The sequence below is a fragment of the Corvus moneduloides genome, chromosome 7 (genome assembly GCF_009650955.1).
Source record: "Corvus moneduloides isolate bCorMon1 chromosome 7, bCorMon1.pri, whole genome shotgun sequence".
In the NCBI taxonomy this organism is placed as follows: Eukaryota; Metazoa; Chordata; class Aves; order Passeriformes; family Corvidae; genus Corvus; species Corvus moneduloides.
The window spans coordinates 7,147,872-7,173,458 of NC_045482.1; the positions used below are offsets into that span (position 1 = coordinate 7,147,872).

At 39.0% G+C, this 25,587-nt stretch overlaps 2 protein-coding genes and 1 long non-coding RNA gene across 9 annotated transcripts in view; 1 reads left to right on the plus strand and 2 right to left on the minus strand.

The window, feature by feature from the left end:
- The window catches only part of CALCRL (calcitonin receptor like receptor), a 63,867-nt gene extending 61,315 nt beyond the window's left edge, over positions 1-2,552 (minus strand). The window contains exon 1 of the mRNA XM_032114111.1: positions 2,256-2,552. The gene's annotated coding sequence lies outside the window, so the exon portion shown is untranslated. The remainder of the gene's footprint in view (positions 1-2,255) is intronic.
- On the plus strand, positions 2,552-7,702 carry LOC116446379. The gene is made up of 3 exons (XR_004241188.1): positions 2,552-2,991; positions 3,624-3,926; positions 4,451-7,702. It is a non-coding gene; the product is annotated as an uncharacterized LOC116446379 (long non-coding RNA).
- Positions 7,703-7,956: 254 nt separating this feature from the next.
- The window catches only part of TFPI (tissue factor pathway inhibitor), a 176,413-nt gene continuing 158,782 nt past the window's right edge, over positions 7,957-25,587 (minus strand). For 5 of the 7 annotated variants that reach the window (XM_032114115.1, XM_032114113.1, XM_032114112.1 and 2 more), the window contains 6 exons: positions 19,426-19,464; positions 16,110-16,298; positions 14,920-15,015; positions 14,356-14,448; positions 8,592-8,774; positions 7,957-8,237 (listed from right to left, as the gene is read on the minus strand). In XM_032114115.1, the coding sequence (XP_031970006.1) occupies positions 8,125-8,237; positions 8,592-8,774; positions 14,356-14,448; positions 14,920-15,015; positions 16,110-16,298; positions 19,426-19,464 (713 nt within the window). In that variant the 3' untranslated portion in view covers positions 7,957-8,124. Of the gene's footprint in view, positions 8,238-8,553; positions 8,775-14,355; positions 14,449-14,919; positions 15,016-16,109; positions 16,299-19,425; positions 19,465-25,587 lie in introns of all 7 variants that reach the window. The other 2 variants (XM_032114117.1, XM_032114118.1) reach the window with 2 other exon arrangements.

Genomic DNA, 25,587 nt, shown 5'->3' on the forward strand with positions numbered 1-25,587 from the left:
GGTGGCAAAGGAAATTTGTTAATATGCTTTCTTCCCTCGCTTTTGTTCTTAATTGTATCCTGGTCTAAAATCTGAACTGCAGTACCCAGACAGCACACGGAAAAATCCTGTATTCCCAGAGCAAGTCCCTTTGCTGAACCAGGTAAGGCATTGGTCACCCAGCAAGACACATACAGATCTGTGTTTTCAACTGGAGCACTCAAACATTACAGAAATTACAAAAAAACCCAGCTGCCAACAGACAGCAGAATGCAAGTGCCTGGAAGGGTGATCTATGTATAATTCCTTCAACAGAAAAATACCCACATTTAGGAAGGTCTTGCCCTTTGATAGTCAGTGGAAAAATTCCCACCGGTTCTCAGTGGGCCAGGATTTCAACAGTTGTGTTGTATCAAGAAAAGCCTATTCAGAGGGACAAATGCTACATCTCTTAATGCAGAGAAAGACTCCAACTGATCACAAACTCAGGGTGCAGTAACATTTGAAGACGCAAGGACACACATAATGCAATTCTTGAACTTGCAATGCATCTTATATATCCAGGTACTTAGTTTTGCCCAGTAAAAAGTGCAGTCACACTGTTCTATGTCAATACCCTGCCTTTGTCTTTGCTTAACCTGCAAATAGTGCAGATTCCGGCATCAAACCTGCAAACACACGTGTCTGGCACATCATCCGTGGGCAGACCCACTTCAGCCTACACCAGCTGCTAATAAAAATCTGGATAACTTAGCTGATACACTTCTGAAGACAGTTGTTCCCACTGCACTGATCATTAAAACACCATATGCACCTTTTATGTGAAGTGCCATCTTAAGCGACTTAGTATCACCAAGTGCCTTTTGTGTGGATTAAAGACTATGGGATTGCTCCTCTGTGCAGTGAAATAGATGAGAGTTTAGGCAAACTTCAGAAGAAAATACTGTGCAAACACAGGTTTTTATTTTTAATTAAGAATTTCAGACAGTACCATAGCACGTGTACTTTAAAAGAAAACAAATGGGTTCAGATCTGGTCTTAACATCGATCTAGATCTAGAGAGTCTCCTTTCAAAGCACCGAGAGGACCGCAGATTGTGAGCACATCCCTGACCTGAACAGGCTTCAGCTGTTAGATGCACTGTTAGTGCAAGGGAATGACAAGATCTCCAGTATGCACAGTAGGACCGGGAAGACTGCATTGGCGCAATTATAAAAGCAGCAAAGTCCATCCCCAAGGTACCTCACATGAGTTTATTAAGGCAAAGAGAAAAAAACTCAGGGGTTTTTATAACTATTTCATTATCTTCCCTTATAAACTGCATGGATAACTAAAAGATTAATTGTAGATCAAATCCAAGTGTGATTTATAGCCTAACAAGATTTATTTTCCTGCTCCTATGGCTCCATTGCTTACACACACGAGCAAATGACTAGGATTACCAATCTCAGCACTGCAACCGCATTTGTAAAACCAGAGGGTATCACATCTGTTTTGGAAACTAAAGGAGTGCCAAGACTTTTAACTGCCTATCAGCTGGTACTTGAAGGCACGGAATCACACACTTGCCACTGTTCAATAGTTCCTCAAGGAAAGGAAAAGTGGGCAATTAGCTGTCAATAAATCAGTTCGGTGTTTGCGGTTAAAAACCTCAAACAGTAACACGCCGGCACGCGTACAGGCTTCAAACTAACCCAACTTTTCCGCAAGCAAACAGAAAGCCCATACAAAACAGAAGCTTTACCTCTGAAGTTGTGTAATTACAACAGAAAACCTAATTATGAAACAACTCAAGTATGACCTCTTTCTGGCACAGCAAGTTTAGAGAAATACTCAGTAAGCAAACCTACACCACTTTATCACCTAATTCAGCCTCTATTAAAAGAGCTGCAGTTGCATTGAGTTAGTCTCAAGGACCCTTTTCAAGCCAATGAGCTTCTAATTCTCTCCAGATGCAAAGACAGAAATTTGGTTAGTTAATATTACAGGTTTCAGGCAGAATCCTTAAAGGGCTGATTAGGGCATTTTATCGCCTTTTCTATCTATTTAGCCTACCAAGCATAGACAATAACAACACCAGTGATAAAATCAGCTCAACACCTCGCTAACTAAAAATAAACGAAGGTTCTCCTCGTGGCGTTTCTCGGCGCAGATTCCGTATCCCGCGCCGAGGTTAGTGCCAGAGCATGCACACACGCGTTACTATCGCTGCGTTCCGATGGCACAGAACTGCTGCCCGTGGGTACAACAATGAATCCGCTCGGAGCGGCACTCACCACGCGGAGTTTTTACGAGAACGCTTTCAGATGAAGCTGTGAGGAGATGTCTCGCTCAGTCCCTCCGCGGCCAAATGAGAGCGGCGAGAGCGCAGTGCCCCGGCTGGGTGTAATCCAGAGCCCGAGGCTGGCGGCTCTCCCGGCGGAGCAGCGCTGCTGCGGGAGCGCCGGGAGCGTGTCCGATGGCAGCGCGGAGCGGCGGCAGCAGTGAAACATCAGAGCTTCCTGTTACATCACCCGACCCCGCCTGCGGCCGGCGTTGAGTTACTTTTCTCTCCCGAATGGCATGTCCCGGGGAAGCCGGGCTCCCCTGGCATTGGAGCGGGGAGCTGGCCGAGCCCCGGCGCTGCCATCTGCTCGCGGACAGCGCAGCCTCTGCCCGCACCTGGCCCCAGGGCGGCTCCGCTCGGCCGCCCCGACTCAAAGCCGGCGCTCTGAAACCACTTGCAAAATACTCGCTCGCTGCTCTGGAGGAGACCACGGGACCTGTCCTTTCACGTATCGAGCCAGTTAGATTCGTCGTCGTCCTCCTCCTCCTCCAGCTAGACCCAGAGAAACAAATTAGTTTGGACTTTTATTCACAAAGAACACAGGAGAGCTGCATTCCTCCTCAGTATGACTGACCTGACCCACCTCTGCCGGCGACTGCAGGGGCTGCATTACATCCCGTACCGTAAGGGCTGAAAAACTCTACACAGAAATACCTTTATTCCTCAGATGTAAAACAGCTGCAAAGGTCAGATTCAAAATTTCAGTTTCAAGCGGGCGCATTGTTTACAGTGCCACTTTGTTTTGTACCCAAGAAAAAGTCGTATTTAAAGAAATAAGTCTTTGAAGTATCAACGGTAGAAAAAAAGCAACAGGAACATTATCATTGCTGCACACATCTCTATGCTATATTTTTCTAAACACTGGTGATTTGAAAGCACAAGTATGAATAAACTGCCTAGTTTGAAAACTGCCATGACAGAGGACAAAACAGAATTAACAGCAGTCTTCCTACTAGCTTCAAAGAACATTATAACAGGAGCTAAAAACGTTTTTTTGAAACCATTTGTCACTTATTTTTATACAATCATTACCTGTACTAAGGACAGAATCTGTGCCCTCCAAGTCAATGGGCAGTTACTGTGTGCACAGGACAACACTATGCTGTAAAATGGGGAGTTCATGGAGCATTAAACTCAAATTATATGAACACCTGGAACACCAGTACTCCTTATGGAACACCATAAAAGCCTCCCAAAAGTCATGCTGTCGTAAGGACCTATCAAAATTTTACCACTGAATTTGCTCATAAAAAAAGATAAAATATTCTGCTTGTTTCTCACTACTTGTCACTTATCCACTTTTTTTTTTTACCAGCAGAATCATATGTGGAACATGCTGTGAACTGGATGAAGGAATTCATCTGGCCATTGATAACATTTTCCTCAAGAAGGAAAACAGCAAGAAACACAAAACTAAGGGGGAAAACCCCCACAAAACAAACAAAAAATACTTCAAACAAAACCCATACCCAATCCAGGGTCAGGAAAAATTGGAAGAGGGAAAAGAGGGGCAGTAATACTGTAAATCCAAATGGCCCCTGGACAACACAAATTTTGAAATCCTACTCCAGGTTTACCAAAAGAGCAGACTTGGATACTCCTTTGGCACATGTGAGCGTTGGTACGTCTATGATCTTACATCAACAGGAGAATGAGTTCTATAATCAGTGAAGAACTGAGAACTGGCACTCTAAACCTCTAGTCATTATAAACAGATATAAACTGGAGATTAGCTCTGATTGATTCTGAACAGTGATGGAAACTAACTTCTCTGAAACAAATGGTGTCACCTCAGGTAGCGGAATTTCATCAGGAGTGAGCCTGATAACATTATTTTAGACCAATTAGGTCTAGATTGTAGATTGCAACATGGTACATTACACAATGTAATTTAGAGAATGATCCATGTATTCCAGCCACGCACACATCTTCAAGACAGGCATCTACATTAGCTAGAGACGTTTATTACACAGGCCATGTTTGATTGGGCTTGTCAAAGTCAATGGAGTTGTGTGCAGGCTTTTTTGTTTGTGGGGACTTTTTCAGTTGGTTGGTTGCTCTGGGAGTTTTTTGGGTTTATTTTTACAAAGTCTTATGTTCTACTGATTTAGGTAACATTAAAACTTGCTTATTCCTACCCTACAGATACCTGAGACCCCTCATCTGGTGCAGTCCGCACTTCAGAGAGCAGTGGCCCCCAGCACTGCTGCATCTCCCCGTCCTGTGGCTGCGGGGAACGTAAATCACACCCGTACAGGCTGCCCTGGTTACCGACAGCGGAGGAGGGAGCAGTTCAAGGGGACCTAAATGTGCAAACGTACCTGCACTGGAACCAAAGAAGGCTTAAAAGCGGGCAAAGCGAATAACTTCAGTGAATTCCCCCTTTTCCATCAGCGCGATCCCGCCCGGCGCTCGCCGCTCCGCCGGCGCCCTCTCGCGGCCGCCCGGGGCATAAACGCAGGCGCGGAAGCTCCGCGCACGGATTCGCCCCGAACTCAGGTACCCATTACCCTGTGTGAACACTCCGAACCACACGCGTACAGCTCCGCTTTACCTGAACCTCGCTCTTTCTTTAGAGACACCACTGAAAACAACCAGTTAGGAAGCGTAACCCTTTGGTCCCCTTCACTAAGTTTGGAAAGGCGGAAGCTATAAAGATGAAGACTTGCTCAAAATGTAAATAAAGACCTATCAGCTTTGAGAGAGTAAATGGATTGGAGATGCAGGGAGAAATGCTGGCTCAAGTGAACTGGAAATAAAACTAAAGCAGGGGGTAGAAAATAAAAAGGAGAAAAAGGAGGCCATACCAGTAAAAATATGAGGGAAAAAAACAATGAATAAAAGGACATTAAATTATTTCTCAGAGACATTTTGCTTCATCATCTGCATGGATTAAGGGTACATACCTAGTTGTTGCAGGTCAGATGATATGCAGAAACTCATCAAACCTCTGTAAAATTGCTTCAGCATGTTGGCTGTTATCATACAGAATGGGAGAAATTTCACAGCACCCTGCATTTCCCCTCTAAAGCAACTGGAGCAAATTCTGGAATGAAATGACTGGATGAATGGTCTCTAGTCCAGTGGAACCGTACAGTCGCTGTAACACTTTAGCACAGTTTCGTGTTCTAACTGCTTCACCATTCTGGCACCTGCTCCATATCTTTTCCTGTGTCATGCCTCAATGATCCCCCTTCTACATTCATCCTTAAGTTATCTTTGGGAAATGCATAGATCTTTTTTCTGATTCTTAGATTTGGTTGTTCTGCAGCTGTGGGAGATACAGGAGCAAAAAGAAGTGAATGAAGCAGAAGGGCACAAAAGAAACTTCTTGTTGTGTTGGAGATCATGTCACATTGCAGTTTGGACTTCTTTATGGGAAAAAATAGCTCTATGCACTGTAGAACTAAACAAAAAAAAGGCAGGAAGACAGCAGGATACCTGGTGTGGTGGCCAAATGGAGAGCACACACAGCTGAGAGCAGCGTGCACTCAGATCAAATCTTGATTACAATCAAGATTAAGTTTTTACAGTCTGTGACATTGCTGTCTTGATTCTTATTGCACTAAGTAACAAGCCTGACAGATGAATCACTATGAAATGTTTTCTTAGTCAATTGAAACAGAGGTACTGTTGACATGCTACAGGTACAAATTCTCTTCAGTCTCAACAGTGACATAAGAGAGCCCTCCCTGGATCACTTAATTACTGTTACTGCAAAACGTACTTGCTGGTTGTACTACAGCAGCACAAGGAGTTTCTTCAGGACAGTGTAAGTGGGGTAGAAGAGGATGGGACAATACCTGTTAGTCCTATCCTACAGCAATCCTGGGAGGAGTCTGCGCAGTCCTGGGAGCAACTGATCACTGTGAAGAGACCCTGTTAAATTTCAGTAGAGCTCAGTGAGAAGGAAGCTTATGAGAATGGAAAGCAGCCACACAGCCAGGTTTCTGCTGGGACAAAAAAGATGATATTTCTCCTAGACTTCTGTGGGTTTTGTAGGTGTTGAATCCAGGCAGCCAGGGACAAGTTGCTGGAACAAGAGGGAGCCTAAAGCAGAGATACTGTCATGAAATGACTCAGGAATCACAAGATAATGTGCATACAAATTCATCTATTCTTTCCTATCCTTCTATATCTATTGTCTCATTCCAAAACGTTCTGTTTGAGAAAGTTAACCATTCTAGTTCGTAATCTAATCAAACTTACAAAGCTTACAAGTCCTTTTTAATGTTCTTGGTGGGACAGCTTAATGAGTTTCACTTTTACATGGAAGCCCAGGATGTTTTAGTTTAATGCCGTTACTTCAGCTCTGTCTCCTCTTTGAGGTACATCATGTAATCTAGCAATTATGTAAATTTTAATACTGGCAGCCTATGGAAAATTGTTACAACTAAGAATGGAAGATCAAATATTTCTACTGGCTTGATCATAAAATGCAGACAAGGAGAGGTGCAGACATTTGTGCCCTCACCTGCATCCCCAGCCAGGCAGACACAAGCGGTATCAGTGTGGAAGCAGGGTAACCATAGCATAAGTGTAAATCCACCCCAAGTGTGCCTGAAGCCACTCGCCTTGGGGAGGCCACACAAACTGCTGTGCTTCAGCAGGTGCCATGGGACAAGTGGGAAGGTCTGGGAGCAGTTTAAGCCATGGGTTCTCCACTAGTCCAAGTATTTAACCTACTGCTCTGCTCCTGTGCAGTGCAATGCACACCTACAGACTCAACTCCTGGTGCATGTAGAACAGGAAAACCTGGAGAGAAAGGTCAAAGTGATGAACCAGAACAGGAAGATATCAAATTGAAACTGAAACTGGGAGATAAAATGAGCCAAACTAATTCTGTTTATAGCAGCCTTTGGAGTTTATAGGTTTCCTGGCAGAGCTGCCCTTGTCCGATTTATGTGGTTATTGAAGTAGGAGTCTTTGGTGCTCATACATTTTACGTGACAAGACACTACGTAAGTGCTCTCTGGTGTACACTCCTGTTCCTTGAGAATTCTTCAAATCAGACTTAATACATCCTAGTTTAAAAGAGCCATGAAAGGACTTAAGCACCAGAAAAGAGATTTGGATAAGATTTCAGTACAAAAATCTGATTTTACTTATTCCCTCATTCTGATATTTAGAATGTATAATTGCTTACATTTTCAGCAGTAAAGCTTAGCCATGAGTCTAGATCAGTAACAAGGATCAAAGTCAATGATCCCAACATATACATTTTTAAATCTTTGCGAAAATTTGCCACACTGCTTCAAACCTTTACAGCTTTTACACTCCCTGTATGGATTTTGGTGGGTTAATTCTGATCTCACATTCATTTTACAGTACTGTAATTATATGCACTTCAATGGAGTTACATCTAGGCCTTCATAACCTAAAATAAATCTGATTAAAACAAATCCAGTGTCTATTTCCTTTTTATAGCAGTAGACCTATCCTTTAATCAATGATTGAAACAATCACACTTGACAAGTGATTATTCTTTCACAAGTATTATGCTTTCTTTAGTACAAAAATAGAATTCAAAAAGAATAATGGGGTAATAAACTGAATTTGAATCTTGTTTGCATTTTAACCATTCACTCACACCGTTTTTTGTCCTGCTGCATCTCTGACAATTATATACAACCAAACTGCAATTTAAAAGCCTTTGTCAAAGTAAAAGGTAATGTTTATTAACATGATTGAGGAATACATAACAAAAATATAAGCAGCTTAGTAATATATAATCAAAATAATCAGTACGGTAAATATATTTTAAACTGAAGGTTTTCATTCACAGGTGAAGAGTAGTTTACTTCACATTTCCATAAAAATCAAAGTTGCATTCTTTCAGGGATGATTTCCTCGCCCAGGGCCTTTACTGGCTGTTTCTTTCTTTTTTTCTTGATTTTTATTAATCTTCTTTCACCTTTTTTCTTATTTAATCCTAAAGGTAAAAGTAACAAAGTAAGATTAGAAGACATCCAAGATAATCCAAAATGAGAGACAAGGCTTGTTTCAATAAATCTTAAAAAAAAGAAAAAAACCATTGTCTTACCTAAGGTCTTCATATGCCTGACCAATGCAAATTTGTCTTATTGCTGTTCTTTTACACTGTACTTACTGTCCTTCCTTCTCTCTCTAGCTCTGTGTCTCTCCTGATTTCCATTTTCACTTTTCTGAGACTTTCAACTTTTACATTTGATCAGGCCAATCATTACTACCAAAAGCGGCAAGAATGTTTTGACCCGCATGATATTTACCTTTTAACGATAGCGGGGGGCAGTATCACTTCCCATACCTTTCTTGCAGATCCTCAAACATGACTTTCTGGAGATGAAATTATTCTCATTCCCACCACAACCACTGTAGCTAAATGGACGACACCTTCCAGTCGAGTAGTTGTAGAAAAATCTCAACTCTTTGGCTCTGCAAAGTCCTCTGTCCATAGGGGTCATGCACAAAGAAGGGATAGGAGGCGGTTCTGGAAGTACCAATAAAAACAAGGTGACACACAGCACTGCAGGGTTTCAGTTTTATGTCAATATTATTTGGAATTTATGTGAAATTTGCTGGCAAATTTAATTCTGACCTCCTGAAAATCCAAGATACTTGACATAAGCATCTTTTTATGATTACAAAAAATACCATAGTAAAATGTCATTCTGTCTTTGAATTGCCAGCAAAAGCTTACCTGAAAGCTATACCTTTACCTGTATGCTTAGTGGTAAAATTGCTGTTTCTGCTGTAGGAGAGAGCACACAACTTCACGTTGAGGAGTTTCAAGTGAAGCATTTTGTAGAAAGGGAAGTGAGATAAATTAAATGTGGACAGCTTTAAAAATATGGTAAATATTTCTAATAATTAATGGATCAAATCCCTGCTAGACATTCTGAAATCAAGTAGAAGGTAAAAGTACCCAGCATTTCCAATGTAAGATTCAATACCTCAGTGTTGGGTTTTTTGAATGACTACAGAAAACTAGACCTAAGTAACAGGGTCTATCAGGAACCATTGAGCAGTTATAAAAACACAGCTTGTAACTTGCAGAATAAAAGAGTACTGAATATGAAGAATAAGTGTGCAAATTAATGGAGATGCTGGTGTGTTAGTGCTGCTGTCAGCATTTTACCATTCCAAGGAGATGCTGGTGGTTTGTTCCTTCAGGGTCATTGCAAGTGAGAGTTTGAGAACTGAAACACTGGAGATGATCCTGAGGTAGCCAAAGGACCTGGGCACTGGAACATGTTCAAGAAGCAAATCCATGCTAGAATTCCCAAACCTGGAAGAACTATATCATCTATCACCCCAGAGTGACTAATACACAAAATTGGAACTGATAAAATTGCTGCACAGGCTGCAAGAAGCTGAATGGGAGCCATTATATCATCAGTTATTTGGGACCCAAAAGAGCACCATTTTCCTTCAGGACGCAGCAGAATTGAGGTAGCTGGGATCTGAATGCATAAATGCAAATATGAAGCCAGTCAGATGGAAGTCTTGAAGATACATAGCCACAGAGAAGTGGTTCAGTGGAAAAGCAAAGTAAAAATTTGAGAAATCATTTGGGTTACAGCAAAGCTGAAGATATCCTGTGGTCACAAAAGTGGGAAGCAGATCAGTCGCTGAAAGCAAGAAGTTATGTATTAACCTGGGCAATTCGGGAGGCTGACAAAATCTCCAAAAAGCACATGCTACCTCTTAGGTGTCTTAGACATAGCACACCTGCTAAAAGAAAGGTTCATCTGATGTGTATAACAGCTGAACTGGTGTGGTGAAAAAGTATGGAAAACTGCTGGGAAAGGAATAGAATGGTGTGTTAGCAACATCATATGATTAAAAAAAATCCTGAAATTCAAAAACCGAGTAATGAGTTGCTTTTTTGAGATAGACTAAGTTAGTTTCAAGTTATAAAATGAGAACCCCTTGATTTCTTTTTATAACTGTGACATTATTAGAAGTCTAAGTTTCACTCTGGGTCCAGAGTTGAAGTCCAGAATGTGATAAAATCTATATTAAACCTACTGGGGTTTTTAAATGAAGTTGGTAATTAAATTAACTAAGGCAATGCTTTTGGTACTGCTCTGAGAACTCGAGCCTGGAACTAATTTCATCTCTCTCTAGCTGGAGAGGATGTTAGTTTTCAAAGCGTATGTCCAGCATAGTTTACATATTTTAACCTGCTAATTTCTGAACCTACAAAGAACAGAGCAGAAAGGTTTGCCAGTGAGGAAAGGGCCAAACAGCACAGGTTTGTTAATTATATCAATGAGTTTAAATATGTAATTAAATTTGTAATGTAAATTACTTATCTGTCATGTAGGATTCTCTAGTGAGTCCACAGTCCCCTCATGAAGGAGTTCTCACAATGACTGCAAGATTTGGGGAACCATGGAGCCAGTGATGAGGTAAACAAGGACTGCCTGTGTATGTGCAGTGCACAGAGAGGCAGCCAAGTGCTATTCAGAATCCCTCTTGTACTCTTCCCAAAAATTATGTTATTCCTTGCCTATATCGTTGTGAGATAAATGCCGCAAAAATCAAACACTGTTCTTGCTTATCTTCAAAATATCTGCATGTTCTTCACTCTCACAGAAGCAATCACCCCATGAAGAAAACCTCCTAATTTTGCCATTTAGAGCCATTTTTTTACAACAAACCAGTATTTTAGAATAAAACCTAAATAACTTATCATAATTTCCTCTCTGCTGAAGACCATAAAAATTACGAATTGATTTGAATATACAGATCACCAAAAGACTTGACTTCAGGTAAGCATAAAACATTCCCTGTGTCATACCCAGCATATCTATTGGCAGGACAATCTGAAAGCCTGTGAGGCAGTGTGTAAACAATGTCACTGGAACATGACAGCAGGTGAGTTGTCCCTGTTCAGCTCCAGCTCCTAATGCTGTATTTGTGGATGTGATGGAACAGTAAGCTGAGCTATTATGCCTATTGAGTTTCTCTCCCAAATGTTTCCATTTTACAACCTCATTTTTCTGAGAGTTGTTGAAAGGTTTTCTCTCCTGTTTTTTCTATGAAGAAAAAAAGATAATGAAAGAAGTGAAAATCCCACAAACAGCAAAACTACATAAAAAAGAAGAGATATACATTGTATGGTTTAAGATTCAATTCTTATAATACAGCCCTTTCTTGAATCCCATCCCCCTGAGGTATAAACAGATAGCATAATCATAACTTCAGAATCTCTGAAAAAGGCACACAGACTCACATTTATCAGAAATAATCCCAACTCTGCATTGCAACAATAATCCTTATTCCTCAGGTTTTGCAGGGCTTGTGTGACAATGGACCGCTAATTAATCACAGTACAAAACAAGTTTGAAATTACCTTGGGAGGAAAGGGAATGCAGTGAGCACTATTACTCTCTAGACACGAGTGTGTGATGTTCATGAAGCTTCAGATTTATTACCAGATTTTTGGTATGTGCAGACTTCAGCTCCTCATTTCTGATTGCAGCAAAGCGAAAATAAAAGAATCTTCAAGTGGACAGGCTATTACAAAAATAACGACTCATCTGCACTTGAAAATACTCCATAGGTATAAATTGGTGCAGATCCATTAAAGTAAAAAGAACTGTGCCAATTTATATCAGCAAAAGATGACCCTGACTCTGTACTGAGAGTGCTGACAGGACCTGCATCTGTGTGCTATTCCAAATTCGCTGAGCTGAAAATTGACTTTTGATCCTGTCTCCCACTTAAATCTCACAAATCAAATGTAGGTATAGCACTTGCAATTTTCTACCATGGATCACATAAAATGAAAGCTTTGATTCTTAGCCTCACTTTTTCTTAGTTTTCACAGAATAAAAGTTATTATAGTTTTTTTTTTTTTTACCAGAGTAAGACCAGAACAATCTTCAATTCCTGCAGAAACTTCATCGCTGAGCATGCTAGAAGCTTCATGTCTGTATCCATGGTTTGCTTTATTTGGCCATAGAACAGTTTAATTTTCTGAAGATCAAGAACTATGTTCTAAATCTAATAATCTGATATTGTTACCAAGTTACACATACCAACAACACTTTTTTTCCTTGAAATCAAGATGAAATACAATGTCAATTGTGAGGTGAGGTATTCTATAAGAGGAAACTCCTTGTAATTTTTTTTTCATGTTTTAATGTAAATTAACTAAATTATATTTAATTTTTTAAATAGTCATTGAAAAAGATATGTAGCCAGGCCGATATACATACAAAATAGGTATCACAATGGCAGATCAGCCACTTTGCCTGTGCTTGAGGAGATGGTCATTAGCCACTTCATCCCAAACAGTTCACCTTGATCCTCACCTCATATGTAACATCAAATTCTTGTCCCTCCCAAAAGGTTACAGAGAGTTACACTGCACATTTGTGTGACATGTCTCTGCCTTGGAACTGCACTTTATAGCTGTGCCTCTAGAAACAGCAGCAGTGGAGACAATGTTCTCCATGTCTCTGTGGAGAAATCAGCCATTGGCTTTGGCCACACCCTTGCCTTCCTCTCTAGTGGGATTGCACAAAAGCACATGATTTTAGCCCATTCCAGCAGCCTGAAGGGTGCAAGCTAATAAACAAAATAGGAGCAGGAGGCTGGATGAGGCAGACAAGTGCAAGACAAAGGTTATACAGTAGGGAAGAACGTGTTGGGTCTTCAGACTTTCCACTGAAATTCACTAGTCCTTCTAAGGCTGTGCTCCCCACCCGACCCATTCTGCTACACTGACTCTTTGTTCCATCCAATCTTCAATTCTCTCTTACCCTCACCTCTCACTCTCAAATGCTGCTGAGCAGGAAAATTCCCTATTGCTGACACAATCAATCCCCCTTCCATTTCCTCTGAGAAAACATAGTGAATCATGCTCCTTTCCTGGTATAGGTTAGCTGTTTTGAGGAGTCAGGCATTCATATTATGACTAAAAACTTTCAGGGAATGTTCATGTACCTCCTGCCCCTAGACTTATTACCAGACATGATGTAATTCAAATAGTTTTCAGGAAAATAGGTTGGCAAAACCTTTACTGTTTTATATTCATTCATTTAAATAACAGAGTGCATTGATGCTTTGTATGTGGTAAACAAACAATACAACTGTACAAAAACCCACGTCAAACCAGCAGTGCATGTGGATTATAGTGCAGGCAAAAAATAGAGTACAACACACATTCATGCTTTATTAGACGTTCCATTCTAAGCAAAGAGCACAGGAATGCCACCTACACACCTGTTACCGTACAGATCATATAAAATGCAAAAACCTTAGCGAGTGTCTACGTCATCACTCAGTCCTCAAAAGTACAAGTAAGTGCAAATGCAAAAAACCAACATAAATACTTGGTGAGAATGCTCAGGCTCTTTCCAACGGTTTGTTGTTTCCTCTTGCACAACTGTGGATCATAAAAGTGACAGGCCTCAAATTCAATCACCCTGTACAGTGTGAGCAAGCACCAGCCATCTACAGTGGACAGTGTCCAGCTGCTGATACTGTTAAAACCTATCCCTCCTCAGTAAAGGTCCAGAGTCTCATTTGCATTATAATACATAGTGCAAAAATACCTTGGAGCCACATTTTCAATTAATTCATACTCACTGTGATTATACTCAACCAGAAACTGAGTTTAATACGATCACAGTGAAAATTAAAACATTATGGTATTAAATATATTATACTATGCCATAATCTAAAATCCAAATATCATTCTTTTTTAAGGGGTAAAAGGAATTTAAACTACTTGCCTATTAGTTCCTCACAAAAAGTATTCATTTTGATTGAAAGAATTCTGCATCACTGCTTTTGCTCTTTGTGTTAATCAGACCTTTAGGAAGTGCACACTTTTCAAAGAGAACAAGATGTGGTCAGTCTTCCACTTCCTGATATTTATGAAAGATCTGTAAGTGGCAATATATTCCTTTGCTTCGACTTTCCCTGCTAATCAAATCCTTTGGCAAAGATGAAAGCCCATTCTTTAGTCTCAGATATGTCAGAAAACTTGTTGAAATGGAAAAGCAATCCATATAAAAGACTGAGAGATAAAAACTGCAAAAAATAATTCTTACCAAAAAAAATGGGGAACTGGTTGTGCTCCTCCTTTGGGGAACTACTGTTCAGGGCATTGGACTTCTCATCTGGAGCAGTTGGCAACAAATTAACTAAAAGAAAAAAAAAGAGGGAGTTGGTGTGAAACAGTCAATGATGGGATATGTAGACACATCCAAGCTCTGAAAATCAGCTGTGATTGGTACCTGTTGGCCCTGCTCAATGCCACTACTGATGCCAGTTGCCAGGCAACATCTCTAAGTCCCAAAAGCATAGGAAAATGAGGTTGCTGAAACAATTTTGCAGTGGGTTCCTTTTTCTTCCTTAATTTTACTGATGTAAGATTTAGATCATACACAGCTTGGTAAGGCTATTTTTATATTACCAGCAGACATTCTAACCTTTGTAATTGTAAGCCTTTTTCAAAATATGTATTGCTGGCAAGAAAGCAGGTCTGAAGCTACTTTTAATGTTAATGACTTCCCTGTGCTCAGGTATTTCAATTGACATACATGTCTTCAAATAAATGGGAAAATCAAGGAGCATTTAAGGGTTAACTATAAACAAAACCAGAAAATTCTTACTAAAAATCCCAGGAGACTGGCTGGGTTCTTCTGCTGGGGAACTACTGTTCACAGTGTTGGGATGCTCTTCTGCTGCAACAGTTGGCAATAAATTTGCTAAATTAAAAAAGAAAAAAGGAAATGAAAACTACGCAGGAAAAAAAAAAACAAACCAAAAATTAGTATCAATGATTCAATACCTCAAAAATAAAAACTTTGATCTATTTAGACCATGGCAACAGCCCCTAACACTCTCTTCTTGGGTGTTAATGCAAATTTACATGGTGTTATTTTAGACTAAAGTCATGAAAAAGAATATTCTGCAGCTTTTAGTCCAGAAGGTTAAAGTGGTATCATGGCCCAGGAAGAAATGCTTCAGCAAAAGTTGGGAAAATGCTCTATATTTACAGTTAAAAAAAAAAAATCTTTAAAAAGAAGCATAGTGGGTCCTTTCTACTTTAAGTGTGAATAAGCTTGAGTTCCCTTTGCCAAAATGACATCTTATGAAACAGTGCTGGAAAAAGGCCCACTAGAGACAAGCAAGATAAAAAGGTCTGGAGGCTCTCGATGGGAAGATGTGTTTGCCTTATGAATAAAATGATGCATGTTGTGAGGGGAGAGGAGTTCCAAAGGTTACTGTACCCTGATGTAGAACAATTCATTGGAACGAGTAGGACAAGGAAGCAAATGGCTGTTCTGTGGTCAGTCTAAATGGCTTTTGTAGCCTAAGCTGCACAGCCAAATCATTCTGAGGGGACACACAGGTGTCCCATGAATCTTTGGTGGGGAGCTAGCAATACACAGTAAGTTAAATATTCCTATATGGGCACCTCTTGTCATTTCAAGACTTGGTTTGAAAAGAGTATGTGCAGACCTATGGGTTAAAAGCATATATTAGTGTTTTATGGTATTATAAAGCCAAACAGATGGCAGATTTTAGGTCAACTGTCATGAGAAAAGTAAAAAAGTAGGAGTCCTAATTTTATATAATTATATAGTAATATTCCCTAAATAGTACCTACCATTTTTTACTTCATAATTTACATTTTGGTATTTATATTTAAAAATATGTATAGTTATTGCAAATTTCATATATAAAGTACTGCCACCTCAGGGCACCCTAAATTGCCTTTTTTATGTGCAAAATACCTTCAAAACACACCATTTTTTATTCAAGAGTAAAACTAAGAGTGATAAAAACAGCAACTTACAGTTTTCTTGGCAGGTACTCTGGCACTCCTCCAAACTCCTGAAGTTGTTCTGGTTTCCTAGGCACCCACCATACTTGAATGCTTCACACAATTTTGTCTCTTTGTTGTAGAAGTACCTGGTAAAATAGCCTCGGCAGATTCCAGGGTCTTGGTCGTGGAAGCAGAAGTCAGGCTTTCCTAGAAACAATGCTAAATGATGAGCAGGGTGGGTGAAGAAAAAAACCAAAACGCATCCCAAGACAACAACAGAACTGGAGGGAGTTTACAAAATAAACCTGCGACTTTGGGCTAAAGGCCAACTATAAAATAACTGCTGCTTTATTGTGCTGCTTTTGTTCTATATGTAACACTGCAATATTACACTGGAGCATTATAGGGATTGTCTTGCTCTGTTCAAGTAGCCAGTAAATTACATCTTGAAAAATGACAACTAATGATTCCTTTAAAGTTCCAAAACATTGAACCTCTAAGTTGAAAATTAGCTTTTACTCCGATTTAAAAGAAGATCTGAATCTCAGCTGGATCATGCGCACCTAAGTACACATCCTTGTTATTTATGTTTCAGTCAATGTTAATGTGAATTATACACAAAGCAATAGTCAAACAAAAGAAAAAAGGAACGAGTTTTAAAACAGAACAGGTAAAAATCTAGCAGTGCATTTTGTCTAGGGCAGTTTATCCTTATAAAAGGATACTGGAAACAGGGAGACAAAGCAGCTATTCTACGAATTTTCAGTCCCAGTTCTGAGTTTGCAATCTGTAACTACAATATCAACCAAGAAAAAGTTAACAAATGAATATTGCATAATTTGACTGAATATCACAGTGTGATATCACATCCTCTGGCAGGGAAGAAAAGCACATAGCCATATGATAATCCCCAAAAGTCAACCTCTCACCGTATTCAGTTTTTTCTTAAAATTGTGTACTTAAAATCATGGTAACAATAATGAAATATATGTGGAGGAATTCTCTGATTCTTGCTAATAGATATTTTGAAATATGATTCTTGTCTGAGCTGACTTGCAGAAGAAAGTCTATTTAACCCCCACATAAGAAAATTGTATCAGATATGACATATAAAGGCCTTGCTTAGCTGTGAAAATTCACAAAATATTGATACTAAAACAGTGTGCAGTGGGCTGCCATTTTATAAAAATTGGTATAGAACAATTACTTTGAAGTTCCTAACATTTTAGAAGTAGATTATAAAGTTGCAAAGAAGTTAATCCTATTACACCTATTTTAGCTAGGTATATATTAAAATCCATTGCTAGAACAAGATTATTATTAAAGGAAATTGATGCACATCTTGATTTTATATAAAATATTATAATAGCTCATAACTAGTGTTTTTCTAAGAATTAATTGGCAATATATTGAATTTCAATTTTTATAATACTTTGTGAACAGTGAAAAATGATTTTCAGAGATCACATGCAAAATTAAATCACTAAAATATTCTTGCATAAAGCAACCAAATCAACTGTTTTAAGCATTCCTGAATAGCTTAATCTTGATTCTTCATTACAAATTTCATTCTCTGCCAGTAAGTGCAATCCACAGTTCAGATGTTGCACCTTTCTTACTACGCAAATGCATTGATGTACACAGACTTAGAAAAGTAAGCTCACATAGAGCAATAAATAGGAGAAATATGACATGATGTGCTTTCAACACAGGGAACAAAGGTGAGACAGGTATGTAGACACAGAGCAGCAAGACTCCACCAGAGGAGTATCTGTTCCATACACCTTCTGCTAGGAGCTCACAGACAACAGGAGCTAAAGAAAAAATTCTCTCATCAAACATTGCACAGTACTGTGAAATAAAAGAAAGATTATTAGACAGCTATTAACTGAAAAGGGAAGGCAGATAAAAATAAGGGTATGCAAAGTAGAATACAAGATTATGACTGACTCTTAAAAACAGATGTCCTTCATTTAGAATATTCTTATATTAAAATGTTTCTTGCAGGTTCTTGCAAATGAAATTAAGTCCAAATTAGTTGAGCTCACAGCTAACTTTTATAGCCACTTTTGAAGAGAGAGTTCATGAAAGCAATATAATCCTAATCATACAAAGCAGTATTATACTTCTAAATGCCACATCTTTCTCCAGGGACTTGATATTCAAGACTACGTTAGTGGAAACAATAGTACATGTGCAATAACGCTAATGATAGCCACGAGCTGAATCTTACAGGATGTGTTCCAGTTTGTTGTTAAAAGCAGGGAGCTAGGGTCAGCCCTTAAAGGAAGTAGTGCCAAAGGCTGCAGCATCTGTGGAAAATCAACTTTAGTAACTTCCACAGTATAGTCACGATTTTTTAAAAAACACATTAAGAATTGAAAAGACAGTAGAAAACAGGAAAAGAAAACCATAATCTCCTATGAAAGTACTCCAAATACCATTCTGCAAAGATAGATGATTTGATTACAAACATCTATTTCAAACTGTATGTGCAAATACTCACATTTCTGCAAGCTGCTAAATGCACAACAATTCAGGAAGTCATGAGTGGAAGGAGAGATGAAGGAGAGTAAGCAGGAAAAGAGGAGCTGACTTGTAAAAAAATGTATTCAAGTCTGTGTTTGGGGAGCTCTGGCTGCCCACAGTGAGCCCCATCCAGGTGAGTCTCCAATGTGCAAGGAGAAAAGGTAGAGTAAATCTTCACAAGCTCTACTCTGAGTGTCAAACTGAAATATCCTCATTAGGAACATCAGTTTCCTCAACAGACCAACAGTGTTTCAGTAAGGGACTCTCAATACTTTAGCACTGGCTATTTTGGAAGTCTGAGGTATCAGGAATTTAAAGTTCTGTTAAAAGTCTGTCCCTTCAGGAATGGGAAACTTGCTCCCTTGTTTGATGTGCAATTAGGGGATCTGCCCTAACCTGTGGTAGCTCCTCCACAGCCAATGCTTAAAAAGTTCTGTTTCAGAGCAATTTTTTCCTATTTTTCTAAAAGTAGAGCAAGCATTTAGCTTGTTCTCAAAATACACAATAAGAGTTCCCCATCATGGCTGATTATACAATACTTGAATCTCTGCCAAGTCCCTCTTTTTACTGAAGAAAGAGAAAAGAATCATGATGTATTTTTTTTGTGGAGAGGTGATTGCCATCTTCAGTGACCACAACTCTCCTCAAATTCTTTGATGAAGACAGAAGAAGATTCAGACTAAGAATTCACTTAAATCTGACACTGCTGTTTTTGTTAGAAGATAAATTATTAATGTATTGTTCCAAGCTAACAAAGAACATAATAAATCCCTTATTGCAGTAGAAGAAACTTAAATTACCATGTAAATATAATTACCTTTCTTAATTTTTGCTAACATCATCTTCTGAGGCAATTCTGCAAGATAAATAAAAATGAAAGTATTTAGCAAAAGCAGACATGTTAAGTCTCACCTGAGATACCAGTGTGCTTAGCAGTGACAGCGAGAACTGAGAGGCAAGAACACAGCATTTCTTCCTCTTTCTTTTTCTCTTTATTTGGGATGCAGCACAAAAATTTGTTCTGGAGAACTGAAGTATCATTTCCTTTGTACAAGAAGACCTGCTATAATGGAAACTTGAGGATATAGAAAGTACCAAAATCAAATTATGCTGATACTGAACTGAACAGGGAAATTACTCTTCTTGTTACTGGATCCAGAACCCTGTATCATACAATCTTACTCCTCAAAAGAGGAGTAAAGAGCAGACTAACAACCTCACTGCTGTAGCTACTGATATTGCTCATAGCTTTGGAGCTGACTGAGGGAGGCAGTAGGACTTCTCTCATCCTATCCAATTCCATTTGCTCTGCCATGTAGGGCCTGAGTGAAGCTTTCCTTATGCAGTTGATGATATTAAGGCCCCTTCGGCCAAGTATCCTTAGGGGGGTATGATGACAACCTTGTCTGCATGGTTCTCTACGTGCACAATCTGCAGTGAAATTATTATCATTCTTAATGCAGGAGCCTGGGTTTTATTGTATCAGCTCAAGAAACTGGATATCTTAATTCAACCCCAAATTCCTTTTTAGAGATTGAAAACAAACCTTCTTCTCCTTGTAGGAGACTGTCTAATCATAAAACTGCAAAGGAGTCCAAAGGCAGAGCAGATCATGGAATGTCTGAGAAAGGCTGACAATATTTCGACAGCTGAGAGAAAGGTGGCCAGCAGCTTCTGGACTCTGCCTTAGTCACCTTATTTACATTGTTTCATAATTCTTGTTTTGTACTCTATTGCCCTTTTGTATCATAATTCTACTCTGGTTTTCTCTGGAAACCTGCCAATGTTATATTTTCAAAGCAAATCTATTGGGTAGAAATTCTGTCATGACACATTTCTCCTTCCACCTCTGGGACAATGCAGCTGTTACCCTTTAAAAAATATTAAAGACATGGCGTGCACTTCAGAGTGACATAGCATTTCTTTGAACAGATTTCCAGTTTTTCATATTAGTGGGAGGCTTGGCTCTCAGCATTTAAACCCATGACCTAAACTATGGACACGCATGTCAGGCCATTTCACTAATCTCACTCAGCTGTCCCCTTCAGGGCAAAATCAGCAATCATATTTTGGCATGTGATCTCTACTCTTCTGGCAGAGAAAAGGAAAATTTTATTGTGAGTTTATACAGACCTAGAATCTTTTAATCTCACTACCATCTCAACAGTGTCTTTTGCTTCTGGTTTCAGTCAAAAAGCCAAATCCACATATGAGTTGATTTCTTCTTTGTAAAAAAAGTGTATTTGTGAGTAGATCCACTCTAAATAATAGACATTCGAATTGCCATTGTGACCAGAACCATTTATCAGTAGGTATTTTCCCACAGTAGCAAGTTTAAGTAGCCTAAAATTTATATTCACTGCCTTGAAAATTAAGATCTTTGTGCTAGTGACGACATTTGTGATTATGCTCCCATCCAGTAAACAATGGAGGATATGAGCAAATTCCTCTCAGAAAGTACTTTTTCATTCCCTGAAGCTGTGAGAATTGGGCACAAGAAACAAAAAATGCAGCTGATTTCCAGGAAACTTGAGTCACAAGTAGGCATCTTGAATCTGAACCTTGTCTTGGAGAGCCTTAGAGTGGCCAACCTGCAGCTGGGCTCTCTGAACTCTGTTGTACTGACTTCAATCTATTCTGTCAGCTGCCTTATTGATTCCAAAATGTTAAAAAGTTATCCCGATCTGGTAATTCACTCATGTTGGCTCATTTATTCTTGTATTTGTGCTGAATATTGAAAATAAAAAACTTTGACTATTCACATTATTTCTTCTGAATGTCGATATTAGATAGCTTCCCTTGAGCTTATTTTTATCAATATTGGTCTTTGCATTCTTCACAGTAATAATTTTGTATTTCAGATTCTTCTTTGTTTTGAAGCACTTTTGTCTCACTCATATTCTCTCTTCAGACTGATCTCTACAGTCACTAAATAGTGATCTTCCAACAGCAACAAATACTGGAAATGTAAGTAAGATGAATACAACTACAAACTACAAGACTGCACAGAGATCTAGATTTAACAAAAAGAATTCACAGAATTATATGGGGTTTTGCTGAATTATGTTAGCAAAAGGGATTAACTTAATAATTTACTTTGCTTTATGCCTGATGGTCTGCAGCACACTGTATGTGAGACCAAACGCTTTTATCTGCTGTCATCCATTCAGAGAATACAGAGATAATGGCCCTTTTTTGCTTCTCTTCCTCCAAGCAGATCCAGCTCTTGGAGAGTAATGGGTCACTGTTATTCATACACAGAAAACTGTTCTTGGGCTGAGTACCAACATGTGGGCACACTAAGCCAGTTCTCATTTTAAATAACTTTCAGTTTTATACTATAGAGTTATGCCAGATATATGCCAGTACAGGATTTGGTCTAGAAGGTCTGTTCCAGATCCAACATTTGTGTCAGAATCAAAGTAACACTGGGTGCCTTCCAACTCAGCTTATTCTGTGATTCTGTGAAAACAGGAGCATTAGACTGAAAAAATAATGTGATAAATCTTTGCTCATGACACCTGATTATGACTTTTGGGCACTTCATTCCAAATTCTCCATCTATTGACCCTGCCTTTCCCCCCTTTGTCACTCTGTCTTAGCCTTTAAATTGAAATTGAGGACAAACACTCCAAATTTCCTGTGACAGGAAGTGTCAAATTTTGGATGAGATATGGCAGATGCAGTCCTGCAAATAACCTCACTCCAAGGATGGTAAAGATGCTGTGGGTCCTGCTGAAACCCTGAACCAAACACTAGATGGAAACTACTGAAAGCCAGCCTGGTCAGAAAAAGAAGAGCTAATTCACATCCTAGACTCCAGGTCTTTCTGAAACTGAATGCTATTCAAGGAAACAATAACTTTCAATTTTTTATCTTGAAAGACTGTACTCTTTAAACTTGGTGGAGTCATAACTAGAAACAGATTAATCATCTGTAGTGAATTCCTTCTTTGTTTGATTTTCTGCCCAGAAATGAAATCTGTTCCCATACAATAGTCTTTCAGGAAGATTTTAAAACCTATTACTTGAATTCTATCTTACATTGGTATTTTTTTTTTAAACTCTGGTATGATAAATCAAAGACACAAATAGTACAGTCTGGAGAAGGAACAGTGTTGTAAACAGCTTTTATTCTTACCAATTGCTAAAATACCAAATACAGGTAAATGAGCACCAAAATAATAATCTGCACTTCTGGAAGTATCTGAGACTTCAACACAAAAAGAAATTCTTTGATGTAAAGGTTCTTTCCCTTTTTAGCCAGTTCAGGAAGAGTTTGCTTAAGATCTGTTTCAGATCCAAGTAGAACAGGGGTTCCTGAACTTTGTGCGTTCTTGCATTTGGGGCAAGATGTTTTTCTTCTTAACTTGAAATGCTAGACTATGTTATTTAATAACTAAGGAATTGTGATTTCCATATACCTCTTTCTTGATGGGATGCCATTTTAATAATTAAGATTATTTTAATATCATTGCCACTGTGTTTACCCATGTATTGCATCTGAAAACAGAGTGAGGCTGTAACTGATTCTTGCCACTTCTTCCTGGAGCACCACTGGTCTCTGAGGTTTATTAGTACATTTTTCCAGAAACCATCAAAAGGTAAGTTTCAAATTAATCCTTAGAGTAAAATGCGCTGGAAAACTGCCATTCACTTAAAAAATGGAGTAATCTTTTTGGCTTTGACATGTTTTTAGTGAAATTTTGTAGTGGATTTTTTTTCAACCTGATAGAGATAGCTTTAGAAGCATGCAATTGTTTAAAAGCAAAACCTAATTGAACAGAAATTATGGTGGCACCAGCAGATCAGAAAAAATGGATCTGAATGGTAAATAGTATCTTGCGTTAGTATTTGCTGAGTAAATAAAATGCATGCAGTCTCCTCTTTGGAAAGACCAAAGGCATCAAGACCAGGGATGCTTTCAAGGAAGGATGGGTTTTCCTGTTAGCTGTTCTTTCAGTATCTTCTAATCAGTGAAACTTTGTGCTCACATACAACTCTTCAGATTAAATTTTGCTATTCTTAATAAATACAGTGCCACTGCATCCTGGTTCCAACACAGACACACTCTTCTGACTCCAGTTGTGTAGGTAAGAAAGAACCTCTGCTTTACTCTATAAATTGCAACCACCACTGGAAATCAGCATACCAGAAATGTATAATAAGCACACACATCTGTTCTTTCCTTTGCTGTGGCTGGACTGGATAGAGAGGGAGAAAGGTCTGAGTCAACTGAATTACAGACTTGAGAAATTCTGAAAGCCTAAGCTGGACAATGAGGTGTAGCTGTTGCATTTGTATTCAAACACAGTGTCCTATTCCATAAACATATGGAGGAAGCATCAGCTAGTATAACAGAGTATCAAGGCTATAGAGTTAATGCCGGCAGAAGAGCTTATACCACTAGTGAATATAAGTCAGACACCCTGAGCTGTACTCCCTGCTCCAATTGTGAGGCAGTCTATTGATCTCTTTTTCTCTTGCCTTACCACCTTTCTTTTTTTGACAGTTAAAGGGAAGATAAAAAATGGCTTATTTTCAATACCTGGCTTATTAACATTTGCAGATTGTGAAAGATTAGATGTGTTAAAACTAACAAACACTCTTGAAATACTACTTATGGTAATGTGTAACCAGCTCCAGCCATTATTCTGACACTGGGGTGGGAGACAGATACTTACTTTGATTTCTAAATAAATTTAGCAACACGATCCAGAGTAATTTTTATCGGGAAATATAGATATGTTATGAAACAGACAATGTAACAGATTTAAGGCCTGGTCTAAATACTGTGTAGATATGAATCCTGGAAGGGATGGAAAATGGGTAAAAGACATTTACATTTGTTGCCAGACAAAGCCTGATGCTATAAATTACCTTGTCACATATGCAGTCTGCTTTGGCCAGAAAACCCAAATAGGAGCTTCTGAAAGCAATTTTCTAAACTGAAATTTCTTGCAAGTATTTTTTTTGCAACCTATAAGAACTAACTGTGCTTGCAAGTGGCCTATGCTGATCCTAGAAGATCCAAGTTTGTATCCTGCAAAACAACTCCGTGCCTATAGCACCTTCAGCAGATTTCCAGTTTCAAGAAAAGGCCCAGGTCCACAGTAAATTATGAAAAAAAGGCAAACAAAATGACACCTGCCAAGGTCTGCTTAGCAATAGGTGCTACCAGGGCACATCACTAATAGACAGCAGAGAGTGACAATTTTCAGCTGCTTGTGTTGCCCATCCCCAGAATAACCTATTAACTGTTCTCTGCTGCAGAATTGCCCAGCATCATTGTCTTGAGCTCAGTAACCATGGCTAATTCTGCTGCTGGGCAAGGCACATGTGACTGAACAGTACCTTCTGTTGGGAATGAATCCTTCTATCTTACCTCGAAGTCTAAGAAATTAACATCCAATGTATGAAAGAGACTTGGGAAAAAAATTCACATAGTTGATATAATACCTGAGGGTTATTACACAACTTTGAGGACCCACTGGTTCTGAAATTTTCTTGCCATTTTCATTGCCTTCTTCCCCTTCAAGATAGGGATATCTCTTCCTGTTTACACAGCCAGACACATTCCATCAAATTCCCATGAAGGCAGGATCCGTAGCAGGTATTCAGAAGAAACCCTCAATAAGACTTGAATTCCTCCAGTCTCTAAAAATACAAACTTATAGAATTTCTAGCTTCATTTGCAAATTTAAGAACCTTCTAATTTTCATCCAGTCATGTGAGGAATTTGTACAATGCTGAAAACCTTAATTAATTATGAGGATGAATTTTAATAGCAGAATCAGCATTCACAAGGCCCTTGGTGCACATTGTGCTGTGTATCATGTGTTAGATCTCATTTATCATCATATCTACTGCTGTAATACTAATTATGCTGAAACATAGAAGATGGCCAAAATTTTGGACAACTTCTATCAGCTTCTCAAGTGAAGGACAAATCTGGGATAAAAATTGGGTTAGACACTCTG